The sequence below is a fragment of the Rutilus rutilus genome (assembly GCF_951802725.1).
Source record: "Rutilus rutilus genome assembly, chromosome: 5".
In the NCBI taxonomy this organism is placed as follows: domain Eukaryota; kingdom Metazoa; phylum Chordata; class Actinopteri; order Cypriniformes; family Leuciscidae; genus Rutilus; species Rutilus rutilus.
The window spans coordinates 47574930-47601622 of record NC_140213.1 but is presented as its reverse complement, the minus strand read 5'-3'; the positions used below and the strand labels follow the sequence as shown (position 1 = coordinate 47601622).

Genomic DNA, 26693 nt, shown 5'->3' with positions numbered 1-26693 from the left:
AAAAGTTACTTAGTTCACCTTTAATTTGTAGAAAACTCACCTCAGTGTTTTCAGTGAATGGCAACTATTCTTTTGTACATTAATGAGGTGTTCCACTCCTGATTGTCCAGGATCATTTCCTGTGAGATCCAGCTCTATCAGGTGTGAAGGGTTTGATCTCAGAGCTGAAGCCAGAGCTTTATAACCTTCTTCTGTGATACTGCAGTCTGAAAGTCTAGAAAACATGAAATCTTAGAATGAACACTAGAACTAAAATGAACACTGCTGTAAATACAGTCAGTTTTGAACTGTAAATAGTTGAGAAAAAAGGCATGTTGTGTAACAGTATATTTGATTAGTATTCAGTCTTAAGTGACAGCAGCCTAATAAACCTGCTGCTATCATTTTAATCAGAGAACAAAAGACAAAGAGAAAAACCCTCACTGCTCTTGACTCAATAACTTTTGTAACTTTAGTTGTAAGCATTAGCACCTGAAAAACATAAAGCTGTGTTTGTTTCATTTGTCTTTTCATTTTATTGTATTGTGCCACCGTTTGCTATTTATTTGTTCCTATTTTATTACTACAAAACAAAATTAAAAAAACTATTCTTAGATTTTTCCTCACTTCTGAAGGTGAGTGGACTCAGATATATATAACTGATAAGCAAGTGTTGTGGTGTTGAAAGCTGATGGTGAAATGTACTCACTTGAGTATCTTCAGCTCACACACAGGATTCTTCAGTCCCTCACAGATCTCTTTGACTCCAGAGTCCAGCAGACGGCTGTTGTTCAGGTTCAGCTCTTTCAGGATGGTTTTAGAGGAGAGAACAGTAGCTAGAACTGAACAGCTTTTCTCTGTCAGCTCACAATTATTCAGCCTAAACACAGATAATTTTATATATTCATCACATATTTATCACACATCAGCTCTTCATATCTGCTCACACATGTGACTGACCGTCTTTTATAATCAATTAACAGAGAAGTTATAATGTATAAATCATGTTAACTCACTTGATTTTCTCCACTTTGCTATGAGAGTCCATCAAAAGAGCGGAGAGCTTCTCTCCATCCAGATCTCCTAATTTATCTTCACTCAGATCCAGTTCTGTCAGTAATAATGGACTTCTACCCAGAACTTTAGTGAGACACTCACACGCTTCCTGTGCAGCAGCACTTTTCAAAAACCTACAGGAAGTAGAATTACAAATCAGATAATATTCCTATTTTATGCCTTTTGCAGCTTCATCCTGAATGAGTCACTAAACAGTAGAATGATTTACTACAAGCATTTGTATCAATGAATTAAACCAAAATGAAATTTACAGGATGTAATAACCATAAAATATTCATAAACATACAGAACGCAAACAAACAATATGCCATTTTCATGTATAAGCAAAAACCAGTAAGAGAAAATACAGAAATGTATTTTCATTGTTTTCACTTATTACTTCTTTACACATTAAACAGAATATCTATAATTACAGTAGCTGATCAAAACTAAAACATGCCCAAAACTAATACTAACAGAAAATGATAATGTGATATGATAATTTGTCCAAACACACATGACACCGCCAGACAAATACACTGAATCATTATCAGAAATGATATGCTGAACACAAATATAACAAAACTTGTTAATGGAAATAATAGTGTAAATTCTATTGTCCCAGCCAATTATATCTCGGGCACTAATATACTTTGCACCTCTAGTCCAGTGTCGATTAATGTGTAGTGTTGTGTAACATCTGGTTAAAATCATAGTTATGATAATTGTCTCGTTTATCACCTGATGGTCTTTAATGTACAGCGTTCATCCTGTAGTAAATCATCGAGCTCCTTCACTCCTGATTGTCCAGGATCATTTCCTCTGAGATCCAGCTCTATCAGGTGTGAAGGGTTTGATCTCAGAGCTGAAGCCAGAGCTTTATAACCTTCTTCTGTGATACTGCAGTCTGAGAGTCTGTGTATGAAAGAAGCTGTTAAGCACTTAATGATCTACACTACATAAGCAAAACACATGTATAAATAGAGATGACTATTTACAGTGCTATGCATAAGTTTAGACACCCATGCTAAAGTTAACTAAAAAGAGGAATAAAAAAATCTTTTAGATTCCATCTTTTGGAAACTGAACTTAATGCCTTAATTAAAAAAATTAGGAAAAATCCAACCTTTAAGGACACCAATTTTCTTTGTGAATGAATAATGTATCGTAAATAAATAAATGTTCTTCCTTAAAATACAGGATGCATAAGTCTGGACACCCCTATGTTAAATTCCCATAGAGGCAGGCAGATTTTTATTTTTAAAGGCCAGTTACTTCATAGATCCAGAATACTATGCATCCTGATAAAGTTCCCTTGGCCTTTGGAATTAAAATAGCCCCACATCATCACATAGCCTTCACCATACCTAGAGATTGGCATGGTTTTATTTCAGTTAGCCTAATAGCTGGTTTGATTTGCATTGAGAGATGATCTTATGGAAAGTACTCCATGCCAATCTCTAGGTATGGTGAAGGCTATGTGATGATGTGGGGCTATTTTAATTCCAAAGGCCAAGGGAACTTTATCAGGATGCATAGTATCCTGGATCTATGAAATAGATCAAATATAAGCAACAGATGTCTTAATATAACATCTGCCCAATTTGAATATTTCAATTTCATCAAAACATAGCAATGTACAAAAATGGTAACTTCAATTAAATGGACATTTTCACACACAGAAAAGTACATTATCATGCAGAAATGTAAATAAATTAAAATACATACTTAATTTTCTCCAATATGCATTCAGGATTTTCCAACAGAACACAGATCTTCTTTATTCCAGAGTTTCCAAGTTTATTCTCACTCAGATCCAGCTCTATCAGGTTTGAAGGGTTTGAATTAAACACTGAAGTCAGAGCAGCACAACCTTCTTCTGTAATATTGTTATTATTCAGCCTGAAGAGAAAGAAAACAAAGACAGGAAACATCCTTCAGTTTATTTACAATTCCAAACATTTTTTAATGAACAGCAATGACAGTCTTAGGGTAGGCTTACACCAATATGCTTAAAACGATATGCTGAAAAGTTTTTCCTTTGAGTTTTCCGCGTACAGACGACACCATTATCAAAACGATCCCCTTTCCCACAGATCCGCGAAACTGACTGAAAACGCTGTATTCTGCTGCCAGGCCACTAGATGGCGATGAAACACTATAGACTAAACACAATGGGCATGTGCATGACGTCATCGTCTTCACAGATTTGCATTTTTGTTGTTTATGTAATGGAAAATTTTGATTTTCATTGATTTACAGTATGGATTTTCATTTGCAGTAAGACATTGAAATGATACTATCGCTGACTATGTGTTTCTAAACTGAGTGAACTGTGAGACATCGGGGGAGACAGCTTTAAAGGGTCAGAGGTGGTCCAATTTGGGACTTCTGAGTTTGTAAGCATAAACTCAGCAGAATTAGTTCACTAGCTAAGAAACCTTCCCTTCTTTAGATAAGCCGAAACCTTGAGAAATGATATAAAGGCAGCTCTGCCCCTCCCTCCCTGTCGCACTTGCTCCAGTGTGACTTCTGTGACTTCTGTGTGGGCAACTGGGCCTATTCTTGCAAGAATAAATATTTTTGAAAGACAATTGGATTCAGAGAGTCTCTTACACAGTGATGATAATGTTCAAGAAATTTTTGCCACAACATTTACACGGAGACCGTTTTCAAAACTTTGCGTTTTCAGGCACCCAAAACGCTGTTGTCGTGTAAACGAACGGCCAAAACGCAAAATATGGGGATCATTTTGACAACCGGTGTTCCTTAATAAGCCTTTGTCTGACCAAGTTCTTCTGTGCTCACAAATTCACAAATCTTTTAACGGTTTGACAATCTCTATTTCATTTTCGCCAAATTATAGTTTTCGTGCCTTTTGTAAGACAATGCATTATTTCATGCTTTTCATCTTCAGAAACATCTTTCTTCCTCTGCATATTGCATGAGGACTGCTTAATAATGTGGGGCAACCTCTTTAAGAAATGTTACCATTTACCTAAGACGACGTGGCAAACTACTATACAACTTTATAGTATTTTTAACTTTATAGTAACTTTAAAAATCCACAGTACCCTCAAGACTATAACCAACAAAGGTCCAAGCAGGCTCCAAGATGTGTGCTCTAGCAGCGATATCAACTTTTCTTCTCCTGCCGACATTAGCCAGTCTAATGGACTTCAGAGACAATCCAGGTGCAGGAAGGAAAGATAGATAAAGCCCATAAAAAGTACTTCTCTCCATTTGATTCATAGAATTGCAACTTCACCATCAATGAACTGCTGATGTAACCCCTTCTGTCCTAACCGAACCGCACTTGACACTTCTGTCCTAACCGAACCGCACTTGACACTTCTGTCCTAACCGAACCGCATTTAACACTTCTGTCCTAACCAAACCGATGATCACTTAACACTTCTGTCCTAACCGAACCGCATTTAACACTTCTGTACTAACCGAACCGATGATCACTTAACACTTCTGTCCTAACCGAACCGCATTTAACACTTTTGTACTAACCGAACCGATGATCACTTAACACTTCTGTCCTAACCGAACCGCATTTAACACTTCTGTCCTAACCGAACCACATTTAACACTTTTGTACTAACTGAACCGATGATCACCTAACACTTCTGTCCTAACCGAACCGCATTTAACACTTCTGTCCTAACCGAACCGCATTTGACCCTTCTGTACTAACCGAACCGCACTTGACACTTCTGTCCTAACCGAACCGCACTTAACACTTCTGTCCTAACCGAACCGCATTTAACACTTTTGTACTAACTGAACCGATGATCACCTAACACTTCTGTCCTAACCGAACCGATGATCACCTAACACTTCTGTCCTAACCGAACCGCACTTGACACTTCTGTCCTAACCGAACCGCACTTGACACTTTTGTACTAACCGAACCGAACCGCACTTGACACTTCTGTCCTAACCGAACCGCACTTGACACTTCTGTCCTAACCGAACCGCACTTGACACTTTTGTACTAACCGAACCGAACCGCACTTGACACTTCTGTCCTAACCGAACCGCACTTGACACTTTTGTACTAACCGAACCGCATTTAACACTTTTGTACTAACCGAACCGCACTTGACACTTCTGTCCTAACCGAACCGCACTTGACACTTCTGTACTAACCGAACCGCATTTAACACTTTTGTACTAACCGAACCGAACCGCACTTGACACTTCTGTCCTAACCGAACCGCATTTAACACTTCTGTCCTAACTGAACCGCACTTGACACTTCTGTACTAACCGAACCACATTTAACACTTCTGTCCTAACCGAACCACATTTAACACTTCTGTCCTAACCGAACCGCATTTAACACTTTTGTACTAACCGAACCGCATTTGACCCTTCTGTACTAACCGAACCGCACTTGACACTTCTGTCCTAACCGAACCGCACTTGACACTTCTGTACTAACCGAACCGCACTTGACACTTTTGTACTAACCGAACCGCACTTGACACTTCTGTCCTAACCGAACCGCACTTGACACTTCTGTCCTAACCGAACCGCATTTGACACTTCTGTCCTAACCGAACCGCACTTGACACTTCTTTACTAACCGAACCACATTTAACACTTCTGTCCTAACCGAACCACATTTAACACTTCTGTCCTAACCGAACCACATTTAACACTTCTGTCCTAACCGAACCACATTTAACACTTCTGTCCTAACCGAACCGCATTTAACACTTTTGTACTAACCGAACCGCATTTGACCCTTCTGTACTAACCGAACCGCACTTGACACTTCTGTCCTAACCGAACCGCACTTGACACTTCTGTCCTAACCGAACCGCACTTGACACTTTTGTACTAACTGAACCGATGATCACCTAACACTTCTGTCCTAACCGAACCGCATTTAACACTTCTGTCCTAACCGAACCGCATTTGACCCTTCTGTACTAACCGAACCGCACTTGACACTTCTGTCCTAACCGAACCGCACTTGACACTTCTGTCCTAACCGAACCGCACTTGACACTTTTGTACTAACCGAACCGAACCGCACTTGACACTTCTGTCCTAACCGAACCGCACTTGACACTTTTGTACTAACCGAACCGCATTTAACACTTTTGTACTAACCGAACCGCACTTGACACTTCTGTCCTAACCGAACCGCACTTGACACTTCTGTACTAACCGAACCGCATTTAACACTTTTGTACTAACTGAACCGATGATCACCTAACACTTCTGTCCTAACCGAACCGCATTTAACACTTCTGTACTAACCGAACCGCATTTGACCCTTCTGTACTAACCGAACCGCACTTGACACTTCTGTCCTAACCGAACCGCACTTGACACTTCTGTCCTAACCGAACCGCACTTGACACTTTTGTACTAACCGAACCGAACCGCACTTGACACTTCTGTCCTAACCGAACCGCACTTGACACTTTTGTACTAACCGAACCGCATTTAACACTTTTGTACTAACCGAACCGCACTTGACACTTCTGTCCTAACCGAACCGCACTTGACACTTCTGTACTAACCGAACCGCATTTAACACTTTTGTACTAACCGAACCGAACCGCACTTGACACTTCTGTCCTAACCGAACCGCATTTAACACTTCTGTCCTAACCGAACCGCACTTGACACTTCTGTACTAACCGAACCACATTTAACACTTCTGTCCTAACCGAACCACATTTAACACTTCTGTCCTAACCGAACCACATTTAACACTTCTGTCCTAACCGAACCGCATTTAACACTTTTGTACTAACCGAACCGCATTTGACCCTTCTGTACTAACCGAACCGCACTTGACACTTCTGTCCTAACCGAACCGCACTTGACACTTCTGTACTAACCGAACCGCACTTGACACTTTTGTACTAACCGAACCGCACTTGACACTTCTGTCCTAACCGAACCGCACTTGACACTTCTGTCCTAACCGAACCGCATTTGACACTTCTGTCCTAACCGAACCGCACTTGACACTTCTTTACTAACCGAACCACATTTAACACTTCTGTCCTAACCGAACCACATTTAACACTTCTGTCCTAACCGAACCACATTTAACACTTCTGTCCTAACCGAACCGCATTTAACACTTTTGTACTAACCGAACCGCATTTGACCCTTCTGTACTAACCGAACCGCACTTGACACTTCTGTCCTAACCGAACCGCACTTGACACTTCTGTCCTAACCGAACCGCACTTGACACTTTTGTACTAACCGAACCGCATTTAACACTTTTGTACTAACCGAACCGAACTTGACACTTCTGTCCTAACCGAACCGCACTTGACACTTCTGTACTAACCGAACCGCACTTGACACTTTTGTACTAACCGAACCGCACTTGACACTTCTGTCCTAACCGAACCGCACTTGACACTTCTGTCCTAACCGAACCGCACTTGACACTTTTATACTAACCGAACCGCATTTAACACTTTTGTACTAACCGAACCGCACTTGACACTTCTGTCCTAACCGAACCGCACTTGACACTTCTGTACTAACCGAACCGCATTTAACACTTTTGTACTAACCGAACCGAACCGCACTTGACACTTCTGTCCTAACCGAACCGCATTTAACACTTCTGTCCTAACCGAACCGCACTTGACACTTCTGTACTAACCGAACCGCATTTAACACTTTTGTACTAACCGAACCGAACCGCACTTGACACTTCTGTACTAACCGAACCGCACTTGACACTTTTGTACTAACCGAACCGCACTTGACACTTCTGTCCTAACCGAACCGCACTTGACACTTCTGTCCTAACCGAACCGCACTTGACACTTCTGTCCTAACCGAACCGCACTTGACACTTTTGTACTAACCGAACCGCATTTAACACTTTTGTACTAACCGAACCGAACTGCACTTGACACTTCTGTCCTAACCGAACCGCACTTGACACTTCTGTACTAACCGAACCGCACTTGACACTTTTGTACTAACCGAACCGCATTTAACACTTTTGTACTAACCGAACCGAACCGCACTTGACACTTCTGTCCTAACCGAACCGCACTTGACACTTCTGTACTAACCGAACCGCACTTGACACTTTTGTACTAACCGAACCGCACTTGACACTTCTGTCCTAACCGAACCGCACTTGACACTTCTGTCCTAACCGAACCGCACTTAACACTTCCGTCCTAACCAAACCGATGATCACTTAACACTTCTGTCCTAACCGAACCGCACTTGACACTTCTGTCCTAACCAAACCGATGATCACTTAACACTTCTGTCCTAACCGAACCGCACTTAACACTTCTGTCCTAACCGAACCGCACTTGACACTTCTGTCCTAACCGAACCGCATTTAACACTTCTGTCCTAACCGAACCGCATTTAACACTTCTGTCCTAACCGAACCGCACTTAACACTTCTGTCCTAACCGAACCGCACTTAACACTTCTGTCCTAACCAAACCGATGATCACTTAACACTCCTGTCCTAACCGAACCGCACTTAACACTTCTGTCCTAACCGAACCGCACTTAACACTTCTGTCCTAACCGAACCGCACTTAACACTTCTGTCCTAACCGAACCGCACTTAACACTTCTGTCCTAACCGAACCGCATTTAACACTTCTGTCCTAACCGAACCGCACTTAACACTTCTGTCCTAACCGAACTTAACACTTCTGTCCTAACCAAACCGATGATCACTTAACACTTCTGTCCTAACCGAACCGCATTTAACACTTCTGTCCTAACCGAACCGCATTTAACACTTCTGTCCTAACCGAACCGCATTTAACACTTCTGTACTAACCGAACCGCACTTAACACTTCTGTCCTAACCGAACCGCACTTAACACTTCTGTCCTAACCGACCCGCACTTAACACTTCTGTCCTAACCGACCCGCACTTAACACTTCAGTCCTAACCGAACCGCACTTAACACTTCAGTCCTAACCGAACCGCATTTAACACTTCTGTCCTAACCGAACCGCATTTAACACTTCTGTCCTAACCGAACCGCACTTAACACTTCTGTCCTAACCAAACCGATGATCACTTAACACTTCTGTCCTAGCCGACCCGCACTTAACACTTCAGTCCTAACCGAACCGCACTTAACACTTCAGTCCTAACCGAACCGCACTTAACACTTCTGTCCTAACCGAACCGCATTTAACACTTCTGTCCTAACCGAACCGATGATCACTTAACACTTCTGTCCTAACCGAACCGCACTTGACACTTCTGTCCTAACCGAACCGCATTTAACACTTCTGTACTAACCGAACCGCACTTAACACTTCTGTCCTAACCGAACCGCACTTAACACTTCTGTCCTAACCGACCCGCACTTAACACTTCTGTCCTAACCGACCCGCACTTAACACTTCAGTCCTAACCGAACCGCACTTAACACTTCAGTCCTAACCGAACCGCATTTAACACTTCTGTCCTAACCGAACCGCATTTAACACTTCTGTCCTAACCGAACCGCACTTAACACTTCTGTCCTAACCAAACCGATGATCACTTAACACTTCTGTCCTAACCGACCCGCACTTAACACTTCAGTCCTAACCGAACCGCACTTAACACTTCAGTCCTAACCGAACCGCACTTAACACTTCTGTCCTAACCGAACCGCATTTAACACTTCTGTCCTAACCGAACCGCACTTAACACTTCTGTCCTAACCAAACCGATGATCACTTAACACTTCTGTCCTAACCGAACCGCATTTAACACTTCTGTACTAACCGAACCGATGATCACTTAACACTTCTGTACTAACCGAACCGCACTTGACACTTCTGTCCTAACCGAACCGCATTTAACACTTCTGTACTAACCGAACCGATGATCACTTAACACTTCTGTACTAACCGAACCGCACTTGACACTTCTGTCCTAACCGAACCGCACTTGACACTTCTGTACTAACCGAACCGCATTTAACACTTCTGTCCTAACCGAACCGCATTTAACACTTCTGTCCTAACCGAACCGCATTTAACACTTCTGTCCTAACCGAACCGCATTTAACACTTCTGTACTAACCGAACCGCACTTAACACTTCTGTCCTAACCGAACCGCACTTAACACTTCTGTCCTAACCGACCCGCACTTAACACTTCTGTCCTAACCGACCCGCACTTAACACTTCAGTCCTAACCGAACCGCACTTAACACTTCAGTCCTAACCGAACCGCATTTAACACTTCTGTCCTAACCGAACCGCATTTAACACTTCTGTCCTAACCGAACCGCACTTAACACTTCTGTCCTAACCAAACCGATGATCACTTAACACTTCTGTCCTAACCGACCCGCACTTAACACTTCAGTCCTAACCGAACCGCACTTAACACTTCAGTCCTAACCGAACCGCACTTAACACTTCTGTCCTAACCGAACCGCATTTAACACTTCTGTCCTAACCGAACCGATGATCACTTAACACTTCTGTCCTAACCGAACCGCACTTGACACTTCTGTCCTAACCGAACCGCATTTAACACTTCTGTACTAACCGAACCGCACTTAACACTTCTGTCCTAACCGAACCGCACTTAACACTTCTGTCCTAACCGACCCGCACTTAACACTTCTGTCCTAACCGACCCGCACTTAACACTTCAGTCCTAACCGAACCGCACTTAACACTTCAGTCCTAACCGAACCGCATTTAACACTTCTGTCCTAACCGAACCGCATTTAACACTTCTGTCCTAACCGAACCGCACTTAACACTTCTGTCCTAACCAAACCGATGATCACTTAACACTTCTGTCCTAACCGACCCGCACTTAACACTTCAGTCCTAACCGAACCGCACTTAACACTTCAGTCCTAACCGAACCGCACTTAACACTTCTGTCCTAACCGAACCGCATTTAACACTTCTGTCCTAACCGAACCGCACTTAACACTTCTGTCCTAACCAAACCGATGATCACTTAACACTTCTGTCCTAACCGAACCGCATTTAACACTTCTGTACTAACCGAACCGATGATCACTTAACACTTCTGTACTAACCGAACCGCACTTGACACTTCTGTCCTAACCGAACCGCATTTAACACTTCTGTACTAACCGAACCGATGATCACTTAACACTTCTGTACTAACCGAACCGCACTTGACACTTCTGTCCTAACCGAACCGCACTTGACACTTCTGTACTAACCGAACCGCACTTGACACTTCTGTGTCAAGCTGTGGCCCTCTAGGAACTGAGTTTGAGACCAGTAGAGACAGATCCACTTCTATATAAACAATATTCTTGTCAAGAAAAATGAGACAGAAACATCAACTGTGAGCGGGGTGGCCAAGCTCCACTCCTGCAATAAGAGCACTGTATCAAATGATGAATTTAAATTTCAGTACATAGCTGATGACACTTAATATAATGTGGGATACTTCAATGCAAAGGATAAATTTGAAACTTGTGTAAATTACTCACATCAGTGTGTTGAGTTTACAGTGTTTATCCTGCAGTAGAGCAGTGATCTGATTCACTCGTGTGTCTCCTAGTTTACATGCACTCAGATTCAGTTCTCTCAGGAGTAACGGGTTTTTACCCACAATTCCTCTCAAATACTGAGAGGCTTCATCTGCATCACGACTCAAAAACCTGCAGAAGGGAAGATGAAGCAGGTTTAAAATCAACTAAACTTAGTGTAATCAGTTTGTTTCATTTACCTTGAAATTATTTTAATATAATAACCTGCACAATTTGTTGTTGGATAAAAGTTAGTGAAATAATGTTTATAAAAATAAATTGCCTGCATATCATTTATTTTGTACAATTTGATCACGTCTCACCTCAGTGTCTTGAGTTGACACTTCTGATCCTGTAGTAAATCACTGAGCTCCTTCACTCCTGATTGTCCAGGATCATTTCCTGTGAGATCCAGCTCTATCAGGTGTGAAGGGTTTGATCTCAGAGCTGAAGCCAGAGCTTTATAACCTTCTTCTGTGATACTGCAGTCTGAAAGTCTAGAAGAAGACAAAGAGACAAATAGTCTTGAAACTGTAATTACTCCTTCAATAACAGACCTGCAAACTCACATGAATGAAATCACTGTGGGGGGGTCAGGGAATTTTTTTGTGATTTAAACATGTAAATGGCACGTTCTGGTGCATTCTAAGAAGAATAGAAATATTAAGCCTTTGAACTTTCAGTGCATAGAAGAGCAAATAGGACAAACTTCTTTTACAATTCTTATTAAAAGATGTCATAACAGTAGAAAACATAGCATTTCATTTGTAAAATGTTAATTATTTCATAGTCACTTATTACAAAGTAATTATATTGCAATCTAATGACTTATTTGTACAATATATATATATATATATATATATATATATATCAGTGTTTCCCCTACAATGTATTAAGCAGCGGCGCAGCGCCGCCGCTGGATTTTCAGCACCGCTGCAAAATCTTCACATGATCAGTAATATCACGACATTCACTTACACACGTTGTCATAAGGGGCCGTTCACATGCAAATATTTCAAATGTGGGCGCGCGGAAAGCGCACTCATAATAAAAGCGACGCGGCGACAGACACAACGACACCACGACAGACGCCACTGGAGAGTGAGCAAGCGTTTGTGGAAAGGAGAAGCGGTACGAACTTTTCTCCGTTTAAGTCTATGGGGTCGCTGTGTCCATTTTTTTACTGTCTATGGAAAATATGCCGTCCCGCCCTTCCGTGTTCGGCGATCAGGTTTCATTCTCACGCAGCTTGTTTCGTAACTTCACGTGCGGGTCTTTTCCGCTCCGTGTTTGCGCCGCGCTCTCCGTTCCGTGTGTGTGTGAGTGTGTGTCGGCGCACTGCGCTCTCCGCTCTGTGTTTGCGCTGCGCGTTCTGCTCCTTAACGGCCCAAACGCTCCAATCATGTTGGCTACCGATCACGCACTGGAAAAGCAAAGTCCGCTCAAATAACGTGAAATATCTCAGTAGTAGACTTCTGTTTGCTGAGCTGGTATAGCAATGCTGGGCAACAATGGTAAAATTACCTGCTCTGATCACATGCTCTGGTAATAAGAGCTTTGTATGACTATACTTTATTTTGACAGTTAATCAAAAAATAAATCTGTTAAATCTGAGTATGTTGCATAGAACTGAATGAAGAATAATATATTGATGTTTTATATTTTAATATAGGGCTATTTTCTGTCCAATTTGTGTGGACATTTTTCTTTTTTCCCCCTTTTTTGTGTGTTGTTTAATTTAATTAGTGATTCTATATTTAAATATTGATGATTACAAGTTTGGGGGAAATGCGATTAATTGCGATTAATCACAGCAAATTGTCTTTCTTACATTTGAGCCCCTGCCCCTGATTAACTCTTTGCACGTCCCTGGAGGTTAGTGAAGTAAAATAGGCTATGCAAGCTAGTCACCTTTTAAACTAATGAAAAGTTTCATTTGGATTTTAATGTTCAAAATATCTACAGGATAAAATAAATGAAAGTACTGGTTACATGATGATCTATCTAAGTGCAAAAGTGTGTTACAAAAAAAAAAGATCAGTAGTGCAGATGAGGGAGGAAAGAGTTTCATTTTTCCACTATAAATTTCTACCTTACATCTGAAAATTAACACAAAAGAAAAACATGAATAATCCTGTCCTAATCCTGTTTGTGACCAGTCATGGTATGTCAAATTTGTATGTCTCAAAATGTCCATTTCTATCCACAAAACTTGCCAGAAGTCATGGTTTAAGGGGTTATTAAAAAAAATAAAAAAATAAAAAATCTTGCATGAGGTGTATGTGTGGGTTGTCTATTAACGCACCAGTTGTCAACGATGATTGTCGTTTTGTACTTGCTGGATCACAAACCAGCATTAAAACTACAAGTTTAATTGCATTCAGCTGCAGTAAGAAGAGGCTACAACCGATTCCACCACCTGCTGCATCCACACACGCGATATAGCTTACTATCCAGGACTCCTTCTTTATGTATACAGACGTGACGTAATGATGCAAAGACGAATGGCAGAAGCTTGATTTTGGATCATTTTTAACCAAAAAAAGTTACGGACTGCAGCTTTAGGGTCCTTTTGTTACAATTTAAGGCTGTGTTTACAAAAATCCGCTCGAGATCCGATTTTTTCGCATCTGATCTGAGCCACTTCCAAATGTGGTTTTAAATCAGATACATATCCGATATCTGGACATCGACCTTCGTCTTAACAAGCAAATCCGATTCCCCTTTGAATTCCCAGGCGATGACGACCCGTTTATTTACAAAGATAGCTTTTTAATGTTGTATTATGAGGCAGACGTGCCTGTATACGCTCGCTCACAGCTTTAGAGAGTGATTTGTGTGGTTCCCATTAATGTCAATAGTAAAGAAATTCTGGAAAACATGAGAGTGGGAAATTTCACAGTGAAAAGTGTAAAAAAGATTGACCAAAGGAATAGAGAAAAAGGAGACAGTCAATACTGATTGAATTTGAGGAGAAAGAGTTACCTAAAGAAGTATATTTTGGTTTTGTAAGATATAATGTGAGAGAAACAATGAGATGCTACAACTGTCAGGAGTTTGGACATACAGCTAAAATGTGTAAAGGGAAAAGAAGGTGTACTAGATGCGGAGGTGAACATGATTATGGGATGTGTGGTGAGGGAACAAAACCTAAGTGTTGTAACTGTGGAGGAAACCATAGTGTAGCATCCTGGGGATGTGAAGCAACTTTAAAAAAAAAAGAGGTGGTGGAGCAGAAGATAAGGTTAAAAGAGAAGGTGTCATATGCTGAAGCAGTTAAGATGACTGGACAGAGGAACCAGAATATAGAGAGGGAAGAGTGAATAAAAGAGAAGAGGAAATTAATAATCAGCATGGATAGAGAAAAAGAAACTGGTCACATTCATTGCAGGAATAATTAATGCATAGGAGATTAAGTCAAAGACAAAGAATTCAGGTAATTGTGAAAGCAGCAGAACACCATTTGGACATGATGGGGTTGAAATGGGAGTAAATAAATGGCGAACTCAGAAGTCAGGAGACATCATGATTGGGTTCATAATCCTAATAATGTTAATTTTACAATGGGATGTGAGAAGTCTGTTAGCTATTGGGCAGGACTTTAAGCAATTTGTTGATAGTAGGATAGAAAAAAACAGATTGTGTGCATTCAAGAAACTAGGTTAAAACCTCAATTGGATTTTTTTTAATGTGTTACGGCCTAAGCCTTATGAGTGTGGTATTTGTATTTTGTGTTTGTTTGTGATCTGATTAGTCTTTTCTCTTCTGAGTGTTAGGCTCCGCCCCTGCACACCTGTGTCCCGTTGCTCTAATGGCTCCTGCTAGAGTATATAAGAGAAGTGTGAAACAGAATGAGACAAGCAGCAGTGAATCCCGTGCGCGTCATGATGCCCAGCCAGCCGTTGAAGACAAGCTGTGTTCTGTCTGATGTTCTTTTGGTTTGATCTATTTGTCAGTGTCTGTTAAGTATATGTTGACTTTGGTATAGTTTAAGTGTTATTGTTACATGTGGAGAGTGGTGACAGAGATGTGAGTTTGTGCAATCATTTATTAGTCTTATAATAAATGTTTAAATTGCTCTTGGCCTCGTGTCTCCTTTTATGTTGCTGACCCCTTTTCTCAACGAGCATCTTACAGCAGGGGTTCGTAACATATGATTATGTGGTGGTAAGGTATGATAGAAGGGAGGGGTGAGGAGGAGGGTGTGTATAAAGCAAGGAATACTGTACCAAGTCTTAAGAGTGGGAAATTAACGAGAATGGGCTGGAAATAGAGAGTTGGTATTATAATCCTTGTAAAAGGCTAGAGAAAGCCAAGCTAGAAGAGATAGAGGGACAACATTTTAATAATATTATATGGTGTGGGGATTTTAATGAAAAAATTGCAGCAAAATGTGATTGGACAGTGCATAAAAATGAATGAATGAGCTTTTCATATGTAATACTTTATACCCAAAGCGCTTTACAATACGTTCAGGGTCTCTCCTCTACCACCACCAGTGTGCAGCATCCACTTGGAAAGATGGCACAATAGGCAGTGATCATTGTCCAGTGTGGTGCAAAATAAATCTAGAGGTAGTATGGAGTATTGAGGAAGCAAGTGGGAAATGGATTTTTGAGAAAGCTGATTGGGGAAAATTCCAGAAGGAAAGTAATAGATTGATTAATCAAATTAGTGATGAATTGAGTGTTGAAACATTAGACAACCTAATAAAGCAAGAAATAATATCAGCAGCAGCAGAATCCATTCCCTGTAAGATGTAAAAAGAAAGCAGTGCCAAGGTGGGATGATAAATGTAAAGAGGCAGTGAAAAATAGAAATAAATAATTTAGGTTAGTTAAAAGAACACATAATTATCAGCATTTGATTCAGTATAAGCAAGCTCAGGCAATAGTAAGGAGGACAATCAGACAGACAAAAAGAACATTCTGGAAATCTTATTGTGGCACAATAGGAAATACAACTCAAATAGGTTAAATATGGGGAATGTTTAAAAAGATGTGGGGATAAAAGAGAATGGAATTATCCAGTTATGACTGAAGGAAATGAGATTGCGACAACAAGGAAAAGGTAGAGATGATGGCAAAAGGTTTTGTTACTATAAACAGTTCTAGAAGAATAGGAATAGAAAGAACAAGAGCACAGTATAAGGATGTGATATGCAGGAAAGATAATGTGGATGAGGAGCAAGATGTTCCTTTTAGCATGGGAGAGTTGCAGAGAGCACTGGATAGGACAGGGAAACCGGCGTTACAGTGTGTAAAAAGTGCGAAAAGTGTGTTACAGTATGTTCAAACATCTAAGTATAGAAGTTCTGGAGAAATGATTGATGTCATATAACAAGGTGTGGGATGAGGGAAGGCTTCCACAAAGCTGGAAGGTGGCAGTAATTATTCCAATAAGGAAGCCTGGAAACGATGCAAGTAATGCTGGTAATTACAGACCTCTTTTATTTAGTCAGAAAACTAAATGTGCAGCAAAACGTTTTCGGGTTCAACCCTTCATCAGTGCCATGTTCTTCCAAGCATCCCCCTACACAAGGCAAGATACAGTAAATCCTCATGCAAGAGCGCTTGATGCATTCTCATGTTTCAGTTGGGTTGTGACTCGTGCACCTTTCACACAGCAGCTGCTTTCCATGCGTTTTATCTAAATAAATGGGTTATTCCCTACTGTGACAGGCGGATGATTTTGTGCACAGTGCGCAGACATGACTAATCGATAATCAAATTCATTATTTTATTTAGTATATAAGTATATAGAATAGAATAGAATAGAATAGAATAGAATAGAATAGAATAGAATAGAATAGAATAGAATGAGGCATTTATATAGCGCTTTCATACTACTGTGCACCCAAAGCATACAATCCTATGAATGAATACAATCATATCAGGGGATCTCTCCTAATAGAGCCGAAGTCAGGGTGTGACACTGATTCTCTGTAATACTGCATCCATGCAGACTGAAGACACAAAGAGAAAAGACAATGAATCAGAGCTATGATGATCAAACTAAGATTTGTAAATATTTGTAATTCTCTCTATCAGCATTTTCCATTTCAGAAATGTAAATAAGTTAGGGCAGTGGTTCTCAATCAGCAGAAAGAAAAGAAAAAACAAGCCGCTGCTACGGCGTTCAAGTGTGTGAATAGCGGTTAGCGCTCTGTCTTTATAAAGCGGCATCGAACGGCAACTACACTGAATCGTTCTTCTTCAGACCATTGACTTGACACAGTTGGAACAAGGCCAATATAGAAGTTGCTCGCCATATAAAAGCACCTCTTCAGCGGACCAAATCACAGGCTGCGATTGTGAATGCGCCACTCCGCTGCTGTGTGTGTTCTGGTGAGACGAACAAGAAGCTGAGCTCGTGAGGCGCTGTCAAAAGCTGTTATATATTGCCGATTTCAATGGGCCAATATATTGTATATCATTCATCCAAAGCATCACTGAAATATTTTAATGTTTTTGTTTATTTAAATTAAAAGTTAAGTTCTGATATATTTCTCTCTCTTACTGTTATATGACATTACAAAGTGAAACTATTCCAGGTGTTTTTCATTGCTGGTTTTGAATGTAAAAAATCTTTCCGTTTTTATTTTAATTTAAATAAAGTTTTTTTTAAAAACTTTTAAAAAAAGGGGGGGGGGGGTGACAAGATTTTTTTAAATGGTTTAAAGGGGCGCGACCAAAAAAACACTGAGTTAGGGAATGTTTTTTCAAAATGCAAAAAAGTTTACACAATTTCATATCAACTTCAAAAGGGGTTCTTCCGTGTCAATGTCATCATTTGGGTGCTACATTTTTACTTGTTACCACCAAATCGGATCAATAATGTTGATGACATCATTCTGCATTCAAGTTTCCATTCATATTTTCTGTCAAATCAAATGCATCTTAAATTTTTATACTTCTCCAGGCATGGGAAAAAAAAAACCTGTTATAATAAGTAAAGTTGACTGCACAAAAAACATTTTATAATGTCTACAATTTGTTTGTGATATTGAGAGTGTGAACACTGAACAAAAAACTAAGGCGTTTTGAGCAGTGAGTGGATTAACTTAAATACATCTGATTGGTCATTGTGTAAAAGAAATCAAGTCTGTGATAGGCTACATTGCTCAATGCTGTAAAAATAAAAAAAACTCTGCATTTTCTTGCATTTGTAAATACATTTTTCCTTTCTTTCGTTGTTCTTGTTGCTTTTGTGCAATAGATGAATAATAATTTCTTTGTTTTTAGATATTCTATGTCCCACGAATCATTTTATTCTCCCACAACCTGCACTTGCCTATCAAATCTTGTCCCGTGCCGCACTCTGTTGCGTTGGGTGAGATCCCACGGGATTGCAGGTCTCTATCCACAACCAAATATTTGCACACATCAACATACTTTAAAGTAAAAACTCTGTAGATATAAAATATAAACTTTTGGAATTAAAGCATATACGGTATGTGTACTTAATTTAAATTATATATACAATCTGTGAAAGTAATTTTTATCTAAATGTGTATGTTTTTAATTGTTTACTTAATTTTAATATATAACATTATTGTCTGCTAAGAGAAAAACTGCTCTGACTCAAACAAATGAGGAAATGGTATTATCCACTACTGTGAAAATAATATTAAATGTAATGTAACATTTTATGTCACTAAAACAAAATACTTACATCAGTGTGTTGAGTTTACAGTGTTTATCCTGCAGTAGAGCAGCGATCTGATTCACTCGTGTGTCTCCTAGGTCACGTCCACTCAGGTTCAGCTCTCTCTGGAGTAACGGGTTTTTACCCACAAGTTCTGTCAAATATGTACAGGCTTCCTCTGCAGTAGGACTCAAAAACCTGCAGAAGGGAAGATGAAATTTAAATGTCTTTATGGCTTTAAGCAATATGTGAGAAACATCAGCACAGAGAAAACTGGCTTGTGAAACTGCATGTTTGTGAACATCTGGAGACTCACAGAACTGCTGTAGAGAGATACAGTGATACAGTGAACCTGGGCTTGATGGCATTAAACTACAGTTTCAGAAACATTTAATACCATACTACTGAATACCATCAGTACAATTCAACCCTCTACAATGAGAGTAAATCACTTGCATCTGCGAGTAAATTTGCACTCTGGGCACTAAATAATGTCTATCACGAGCCATTGGCTAATCAACTCTTAGATTTTACTCGCCAGTGTGTGTGTTAGAGGCAGAGTGTGTGTGTTAGAGGCAAAGTATGAGTTTGGAATAGTCAGAGTGTTCAGCAATTGAAAATATATCTGAGCGATTCAGAGTTTCGCTCTCCGTCTGTACTATTTCAATTCAGCTCAATGGATGCGCAGCCAGCATAAGGATTGTCCACATAAGCACCACCAGCCCTAATTTCAGTTAAAATGACAAATATGCATGCATACATGGTTACCAAGTTTTAGTTCTAATTACTAAAGTTCTATCATTAAATAGTGCTTGATTATCATTATATAATGCTTAATTGACTGATGTTAAGAGTGTACGTTCAGATATTTAAAAAGCTGTGGCATTTTACAAAGACAAGCAGATTTGATGTAATCATATATTATATATATATATATATATATATATATATATATATATCTCAGTCTAGTGAGATATAAAAAAAATGTACTAGCCAATGGCGATTCTATTGCCAAGATGTGCGTAGACGGTTGCAATTGTATCTAAACAAAACTCAGTAACCCCCACTACAAAACCTGTGGAGCTTATTGTATTACTGAAAGAATATTTTGTATGAATATTTAGCATGCATATTTATTTTGTGTTATTTCATCATGTCTCACCTCAGTGTCTTGAGTTGACAGTTCTGATCCTGTAGTAAATCATCGAGCTCCTTCACTCCTGATTGTCCAGGATCATTTCCTGTGAGATCCAGCTCTATCAGGTGTGAAGGGTTTGATCTCAGAGCTGAAGCCAGAGCTTTATAACCTTCTTCTGTGATACTGCAGTCTGAAAGTCTAGAAAAAAAAGGGTATTTATAAAATTCATCAAGTTATTGTTATTTTATGATTAATATATTTAAACATATTTCATACTGTTAAACAGTGTTGGAGAGTAGCTAGCTACAGTACAAGTCACGATACCACTAACATAACTACATTTTTTTGTATCTGGACAGTAGCTCAGCTACTTTTAAAACATTGTAGCTTTTCCAGTAGCTAGCTACTTTTTCCAAGTAGCCGTGTAGTGCGACTGAAAGCTACACTCCATTTTGCATTCTGATGATTCATGAGCCTGTAATGCATTGAAGCAACGCAGCGTCTTCTTACTAGATAAACTACACTTGTTCATTACCACCATCTGTTGTTACATCATGCATTTTGTGACTTTACAGTCAAACAAGAGATTGTCTGATGATTATAAAAAAGATGTACAGGAATGGATATTTCATGTGAATCGGCTGTAATTTATGCAAACCAAAGATTAAAATGCAGTCTACATTAAAGACTTAAAGCGCATATGGAAGGTGAATAATAGTTTTTTAAATGTACTACTTATCCTGCTTTATTGCACTCTATATCAAATGTATATTTCTATTTTAATCACAATAATGAACCACCATAGATTAATCTGTCCCGTTAGTTTTGTAATGAACATAAAAGATCACTAATCGAACTGAAATAAAATTGCAATATAGTAGTGCGCTTATTACTTGGCAAAGGATGGTTGCGGTGGGATTTCAAGCAAAGCGCGAGCAGCTCATGATTTGCGTCTCAGAGCGGCTCTTTTCAGTAAATAGCCTATCGCATGTGCTGTGAGTTTAACCTGCATTTTTGATTACTCCTGTATCCAGTTTGAGTTTGCATACATTTTGTTCTTGTATTGATGTTACATTTGTAATATTTTGCACTTTGACAGTAAGTTTGAAATCAAACGATTGGGACACTTTTTGCCATTGAAATGACTGGGAAAAACTGTCCCAGTCAACCTGAATTCACCCTACTCATTGAAACCATAATTGCATTACAACATGTTGTTTTAAACCCAGTAATATTTTACTTATAACTTTATTCATTAACAAATATTCAGTTATTTGTAACAATGTCATTGTAAAAAAGAAGGTTCAATGTAGCTAGCTACTTTTTAATAGAAACTTGTAGAGTAGCTACAAGCTTGAATGTAACTTTACTTTAACTTTTGAGCAGCTTGTAGCTTGTCAAACTACAGATTCAGAGTAGCTTCCCCAACACTGCTGTTAAAACATAAACTACTATAAAAAACATTCAAGTTAAGTGCAATCAAACAATAGTTCATTGAACTCACCTGAGTCTCTCCAGTGTGCAGTTTGTATTTTCTAATCCGTTCTGGAGTTTCTTCACTCCTGAATCCTGCAGATTATTGTTGCTGATGTCAAGCTCTTTCAGACTGGAGTTTGATCTCAGGACTGTAGCGAGAGCTGAACAGCTTTCCTCTGTTAGACCACACTTACGCAGCCTAAAATGATGATCAGATGAGGGAGAATTTACAAACACAATGTCCAGAGACGTTGGTACATTTTGTAAAATGAAATAAAATCAACAGTCTGTGATTTGTTACTTTTCTTTAACCTTTATTTAACTGACCTTTAAGTACAAAGACGAGATTTCCAATGTTTTACTGACCAACTTAATTGTGTTTTGAAATAAATAAAAAATGTGACGGCTGCATCACCCGCTAAAAGAGTTGGGACTGAGGCATGTTTACCACTGTGTAACATCATCTTTTCTTTTAAATAAACTTTTTAACTGTTTGGGAATTACAGTTTTGCAAGTGGAATTTTTGCCTAATCTCGCTTGATACAAGACTTCAGCTACTAACCAGTCCATGGTGGTTGTTCTCTGATTCTCGTTTTCATGATGAGCCATACATTTTCAATAAGAGAGATCTGGGACCGTATTCTCAAAACATCTTAAAGGGCACCTATTATGCCCCTTATCACAAGATGTAAAATAAGTCTCTGATGTCCCCAGAGTGTGTATGTGAAGTTTTAGCTCAAAATACCCCATAGATCATTTTTTACAGCATGTTTAAATTGTCACTTTTTGGGGCTCAGAAATACATGCCGTTTTTGTGTGTGTCTCTTTAAATGCAAATGAGCTGCTGTTGCCTGCAAAGAGGGTGGAGCTTCAAGAGCTCATGCTCAGTCACGACAATATCATGATATAATATCAAAACAGAAACTCTCAGTAACGCTGTTCATTTCGACCCGGAGTCGGACAATAATGCCCACAGAGCCAGAGAATATATGCTGTATGGACATAGAACAGGTATAGTTTAGTTTAATTACGGTTATAATGTATTTGTCATCTGCTTTTATCCACTATTAATACAAGCCTGTTGTAGCGGACCACAGTTTTACTCCAGAAAATCACTGTAAGAGCTGAATGAACACAGTATAAGAAGTGCACATTAAAGTCTTGTCCATAAACTCTTTCTCTCTCCATTTCATTATCATCAAGAAACTCAGCAAAGTACACAAAACACTTGTTACAACTAACAGTAAACAAATATATACACCTTTTCAGTGGCTGCTTAATAAACTGGTAAACTTTATATCTGTAAAACGACTCGATGAGCTGTCATAAAGTGCACCCCTCCCTTCTATTACTGCCGTGATCAGTACATTAGGCCTATCATGAACAGTTGATACTGATCCATCCTTGAGTAACAACGGGAGTAAATGATGACTGTTATGTCCAAGACTGTTATGAACAATTAAATGATAATTGTTTACATTAAACCGTATAGATTTTTGGGTGAATTTCAGGTGATCTCATCATGAGAGAGAAAAGGAACGGGGGAATGGGGGGCTCAAGGGAAAGAGATGTAGATTAGGATGATGCCTAGTTGAGACTTACGTCTCGAAGGGTGGTGGTATTTTCACAAGATAGAGTTCAAATGTTAATTTCCAGAAAGGTCCTTTGTCTTCTCAGGGAGTGATTGTTCCTCAAACAGACTGCCCAGCATTTTCTAATTTCTCAAGTCTTACAATAGGAACCCATTCTATGAGTGCCCATCTGTTTTCAATGAAGCTAACTTCGGCAGCTTGGTGTCATTTACACACTCATTAAACTTTGACGGGTGAGGTGCTGACAAAAGAGGGTCATTGCGACACTGTAAAATGATGGCGCCATGCTGCCATGTGCTTTTTTAAAACAAATTTAATAGGGTTTAATGTTACATTATCAGCTTGGAGAGTTAGCTAATTTGACTAGAATTTTTTTTAAGAAAGTTACAATTCAGGAAAAAGGTGGATTGGCAGAAGTGCTTGCTTTTTGGTGTGTTTGCATAACAGGAACTAGGAATGATTTTACTTATAGGAACTCCTTTTAAGGGGAACTAAATTAGCTCCTACTTCAGAGTAGGGTCTAAACCAGCACTATGGGTACTATAAGTACACTATCAGTGTACACTGACTGGCTGAACAGTTTACATATACTCACAACAAGCTTACATCACTGAGCTCCACCTGGCGATGTGCATGCAAACAGGAAAATTACCCCAGGGGAAGATTTATTCTCAGGGGACCGCCCTGGTGACTAGTTCCTATAACTGAGTTCCTATAACTACCCGGGTGCAAAAGCCCTTAAAGAAGGGGTGTCAAACTAATTTTAGGTTAAGGGCCAGATGGGCAGAATTACTTTTTTTTTTTTTAAACCTTAGTGTGCTGACAATTACATTAATATTGACCATACAAACTACAATTTATATCCGTCTGTATTCAGCGTCTGCCTGTGTTAACGTATACAAATTGTGGATGTTTTACACAAGCTGTTTTTTGCAGGTCCGGAATAGAGATCGGACAAAAAAAAAAAAGATTTTTAGATCTATGGTCAGTGGAGCAGTGCATCTCTATTATTATCATTGTTCAAATCATCCCGCTGGCTGGAGCCCATGGCCGTATGTTTGACACCCCTGCCTTACAGTGTTTTGGTCACCTGATTTCTTTGAGACACTTTAAATGTACAATAACAAGTGAACACAATACTCACATCAGTGTGTTGATTTCACAGTGTTTATCCTGCAGTAGAGCAGTGATCTGATTCACTCGTGTGTCTCCTAGTTCATGTTCACTCAGATTCAGCTCACTCTGGAATAACGGATTTTTACCCAAAATGTCTCTCACAAACTGACAAGCTTCATCTGCAGCAGGACTTTGTAATATCCTAGAAACAAAGACAGTACATTGATATTTCACAAGTGTGCACGGCACAGATGTGGTAAAAGAATATTGATACAAGTAAGTGCAGAAATATAGTTTCATGGTTTAATTTACTTTCAGATAAAATCTCAATTTGTAGAAAACACTCACCTCAGTGTTTTCAGTGAACGGCAAAAATTATTTTGTACATTAAAGAGGTGTTCCACTCCCAATTGTCCAGGATCATTTCCTGTGAGATCCAGCTCTATCAGGTGTGAAGGGTTTGATCTCAGAGCTGAAGCCAGAGCTTTACAACCTTCTTCTGTGATACTGCAGTCTGAGAGTCTAGAAAACATGAAAACTTAGAATGAACACTAGAACTAAAATGAACACTGCTGTAAATACAGTCAGTTTTGAACTGTAAATAGTTGAGAAAAAAAGGCATGTTGTGTAACAGTATATTGGATTAGTATTCAGTCTTAAGTGACATCAGCCTAATAAACCTGCTGCTATCATTTTAATCAAAGAACAAAAAGACAAAGAGAAAAACCCCTCACTGCTCTTGACTCAGTAACTTTTGTAACTTTAGTTGTAAGCATTAGCACCTGGAAAACTAAAGCCGTGTTTGTTTCACTTGTCTTTTCATTCTATTGTATTGTGCCACCGTTTGCTATTTATTTGTTCCTATTTTATTGGAACGTGAAAGATTGATGGTGAAATATACTCACTTGAGTATCTTCAGTTCACACACAGGCTTCTTCAGTCCCTCACAGATCTCTTTGACTCCAGAGTCCAGCAGACGGCTGTTGTTCAGGTTCAGCTCTTTCAGGATGGTTTTAGAGGAGAGAACAGTAGCTAGAACTGAACAGCTTTTCTCTGTCAGATCACAATTACTCAGCCTAAACACAGAAACACCATAATTTATTATTCAGTACATATTTATCACACATCAGCTCTTCATATCTGCTCACACAAGTGCCTGACAGTCTTTTAGAATCAATTAACAGAGAAGTTATAATGTATAAATCATGATGACTCACTTGATTTTCTCCACTTTGCTATGAGAGTCCATCAAAAGAGCAGAGAGCTTCTCTCCATCCAGATCTCCTAATTTATCTTCACTCAGATCCAGTTCTGTCAGTAATAATGGACTTCTACCCAGAACTTTAGTGAGACACTCACACGCTTCCTGTGCAGCAGCACTTTTCAAAAACCTACAGGAAGTAGAATTACAAATCAGATAATATTCCAATGTTATGCCTTTTGCAGCTTCATCCTGAATGAGTCACTAAACAGTAGAATGATTTACTACAAGCATTTGTATCAATTAATTGAAATTTACAGCATGTAATAACCATAAAATATACATAAACATACAGAATGCAAACAAACAATATGCCATTTTCATGTATGAGCAAACACCAGTAAGAGAAAATACAGAAATGTATTTTCATTGTTTTCACTTATTACTTCTTTACACATTAAACAGAATATCTATAATTACAGTAGCTGATCAAAACTAAAACATGCCCAAAACTAATACTAACAGAAAATGATAATGTGATATGATAATTTGTCCAAACACACATGACACCGCCAGACAAATACACTGAATCTTATCAGAAATGATATGCTGAACACAAATATAACAAAACTACTTATTAATGGAAATAATAGTGTAAATTCTATTGTCCCAGTGATCAGCCAATAATATCTCGGGCACTGATATATTTTGCACCCCTAGTCCAGTGTAGTATTAATGTGTAGTGTTGTGTAATATCTGGTTAAAATCATTAATTGTCTCGTTTATCACCTGATGGTCTTTAATGTACAGCGTTCATCCTTTATTAAATCACTGAGCTCCTTCACTCCTGATTGTCCAGGATCATTTCCTCTGAGATCCAGCTCTATCAGGTGTGAAGGGTTTGATCTCAGAGCTGAAGCCAGAGCTTTATAACCTTCTTCACTGATACTGCAGTCTGAAAGTCTGTGTATGAA

The 26693-nt window shown here is 39.3% G+C and overlaps 2 protein-coding genes across 3 annotated transcripts in view; both read right to left on the bottom strand.

The window, feature by feature from the left end:
* Positions 1-26682, bottom strand: part of LOC311290790 (uncharacterized protein) — a 155643-nt gene extending 128961 nt beyond the window's left edge. The window contains exons 1-5 of one of the 2 annotated variants that reach the window (XM_084409498.1): positions 26509-26682; positions 25736-25909; positions 25424-25594; positions 24867-25040; positions 24547-24720 (exon numbers count right to left, since the gene is read on the bottom strand). In XM_084409498.1, coding sequence (XP_084265624.1) covers positions 24547-24720; positions 24867-25040; positions 25424-25594; positions 25736-25767 — 551 coding nt within the window. In that variant the 5' untranslated portion in view covers positions 25768-25909; positions 26509-26682. Of the gene's footprint in view, positions 1-40; positions 215-688; positions 854-24546; positions 24721-24866; positions 25041-25423; positions 25595-25735; positions 25910-26508 lie in introns of those variants that run through there. The other variant, XM_084409499.1, reaches the window with a different exon arrangement.
* LOC311290811 (ribonuclease inhibitor-like) lies at positions 685-22380 on the bottom strand (the record flags this gene model as incomplete). Its single annotated transcript, XM_084409524.1, has 7 exons — positions 685-859; positions 996-1169; positions 1777-1950; positions 2764-2937; positions 11511-11681; positions 21839-22009; positions 22373-22380. The coding sequence occupies 7 exons, from the start codon at positions 22378-22380 to the stop codon at positions 685-687; spliced, it is 1047 nt and encodes a 348-aa protein (XP_084265650.1).
* Positions 26683-26693: the final 11 nt, after the last annotated feature.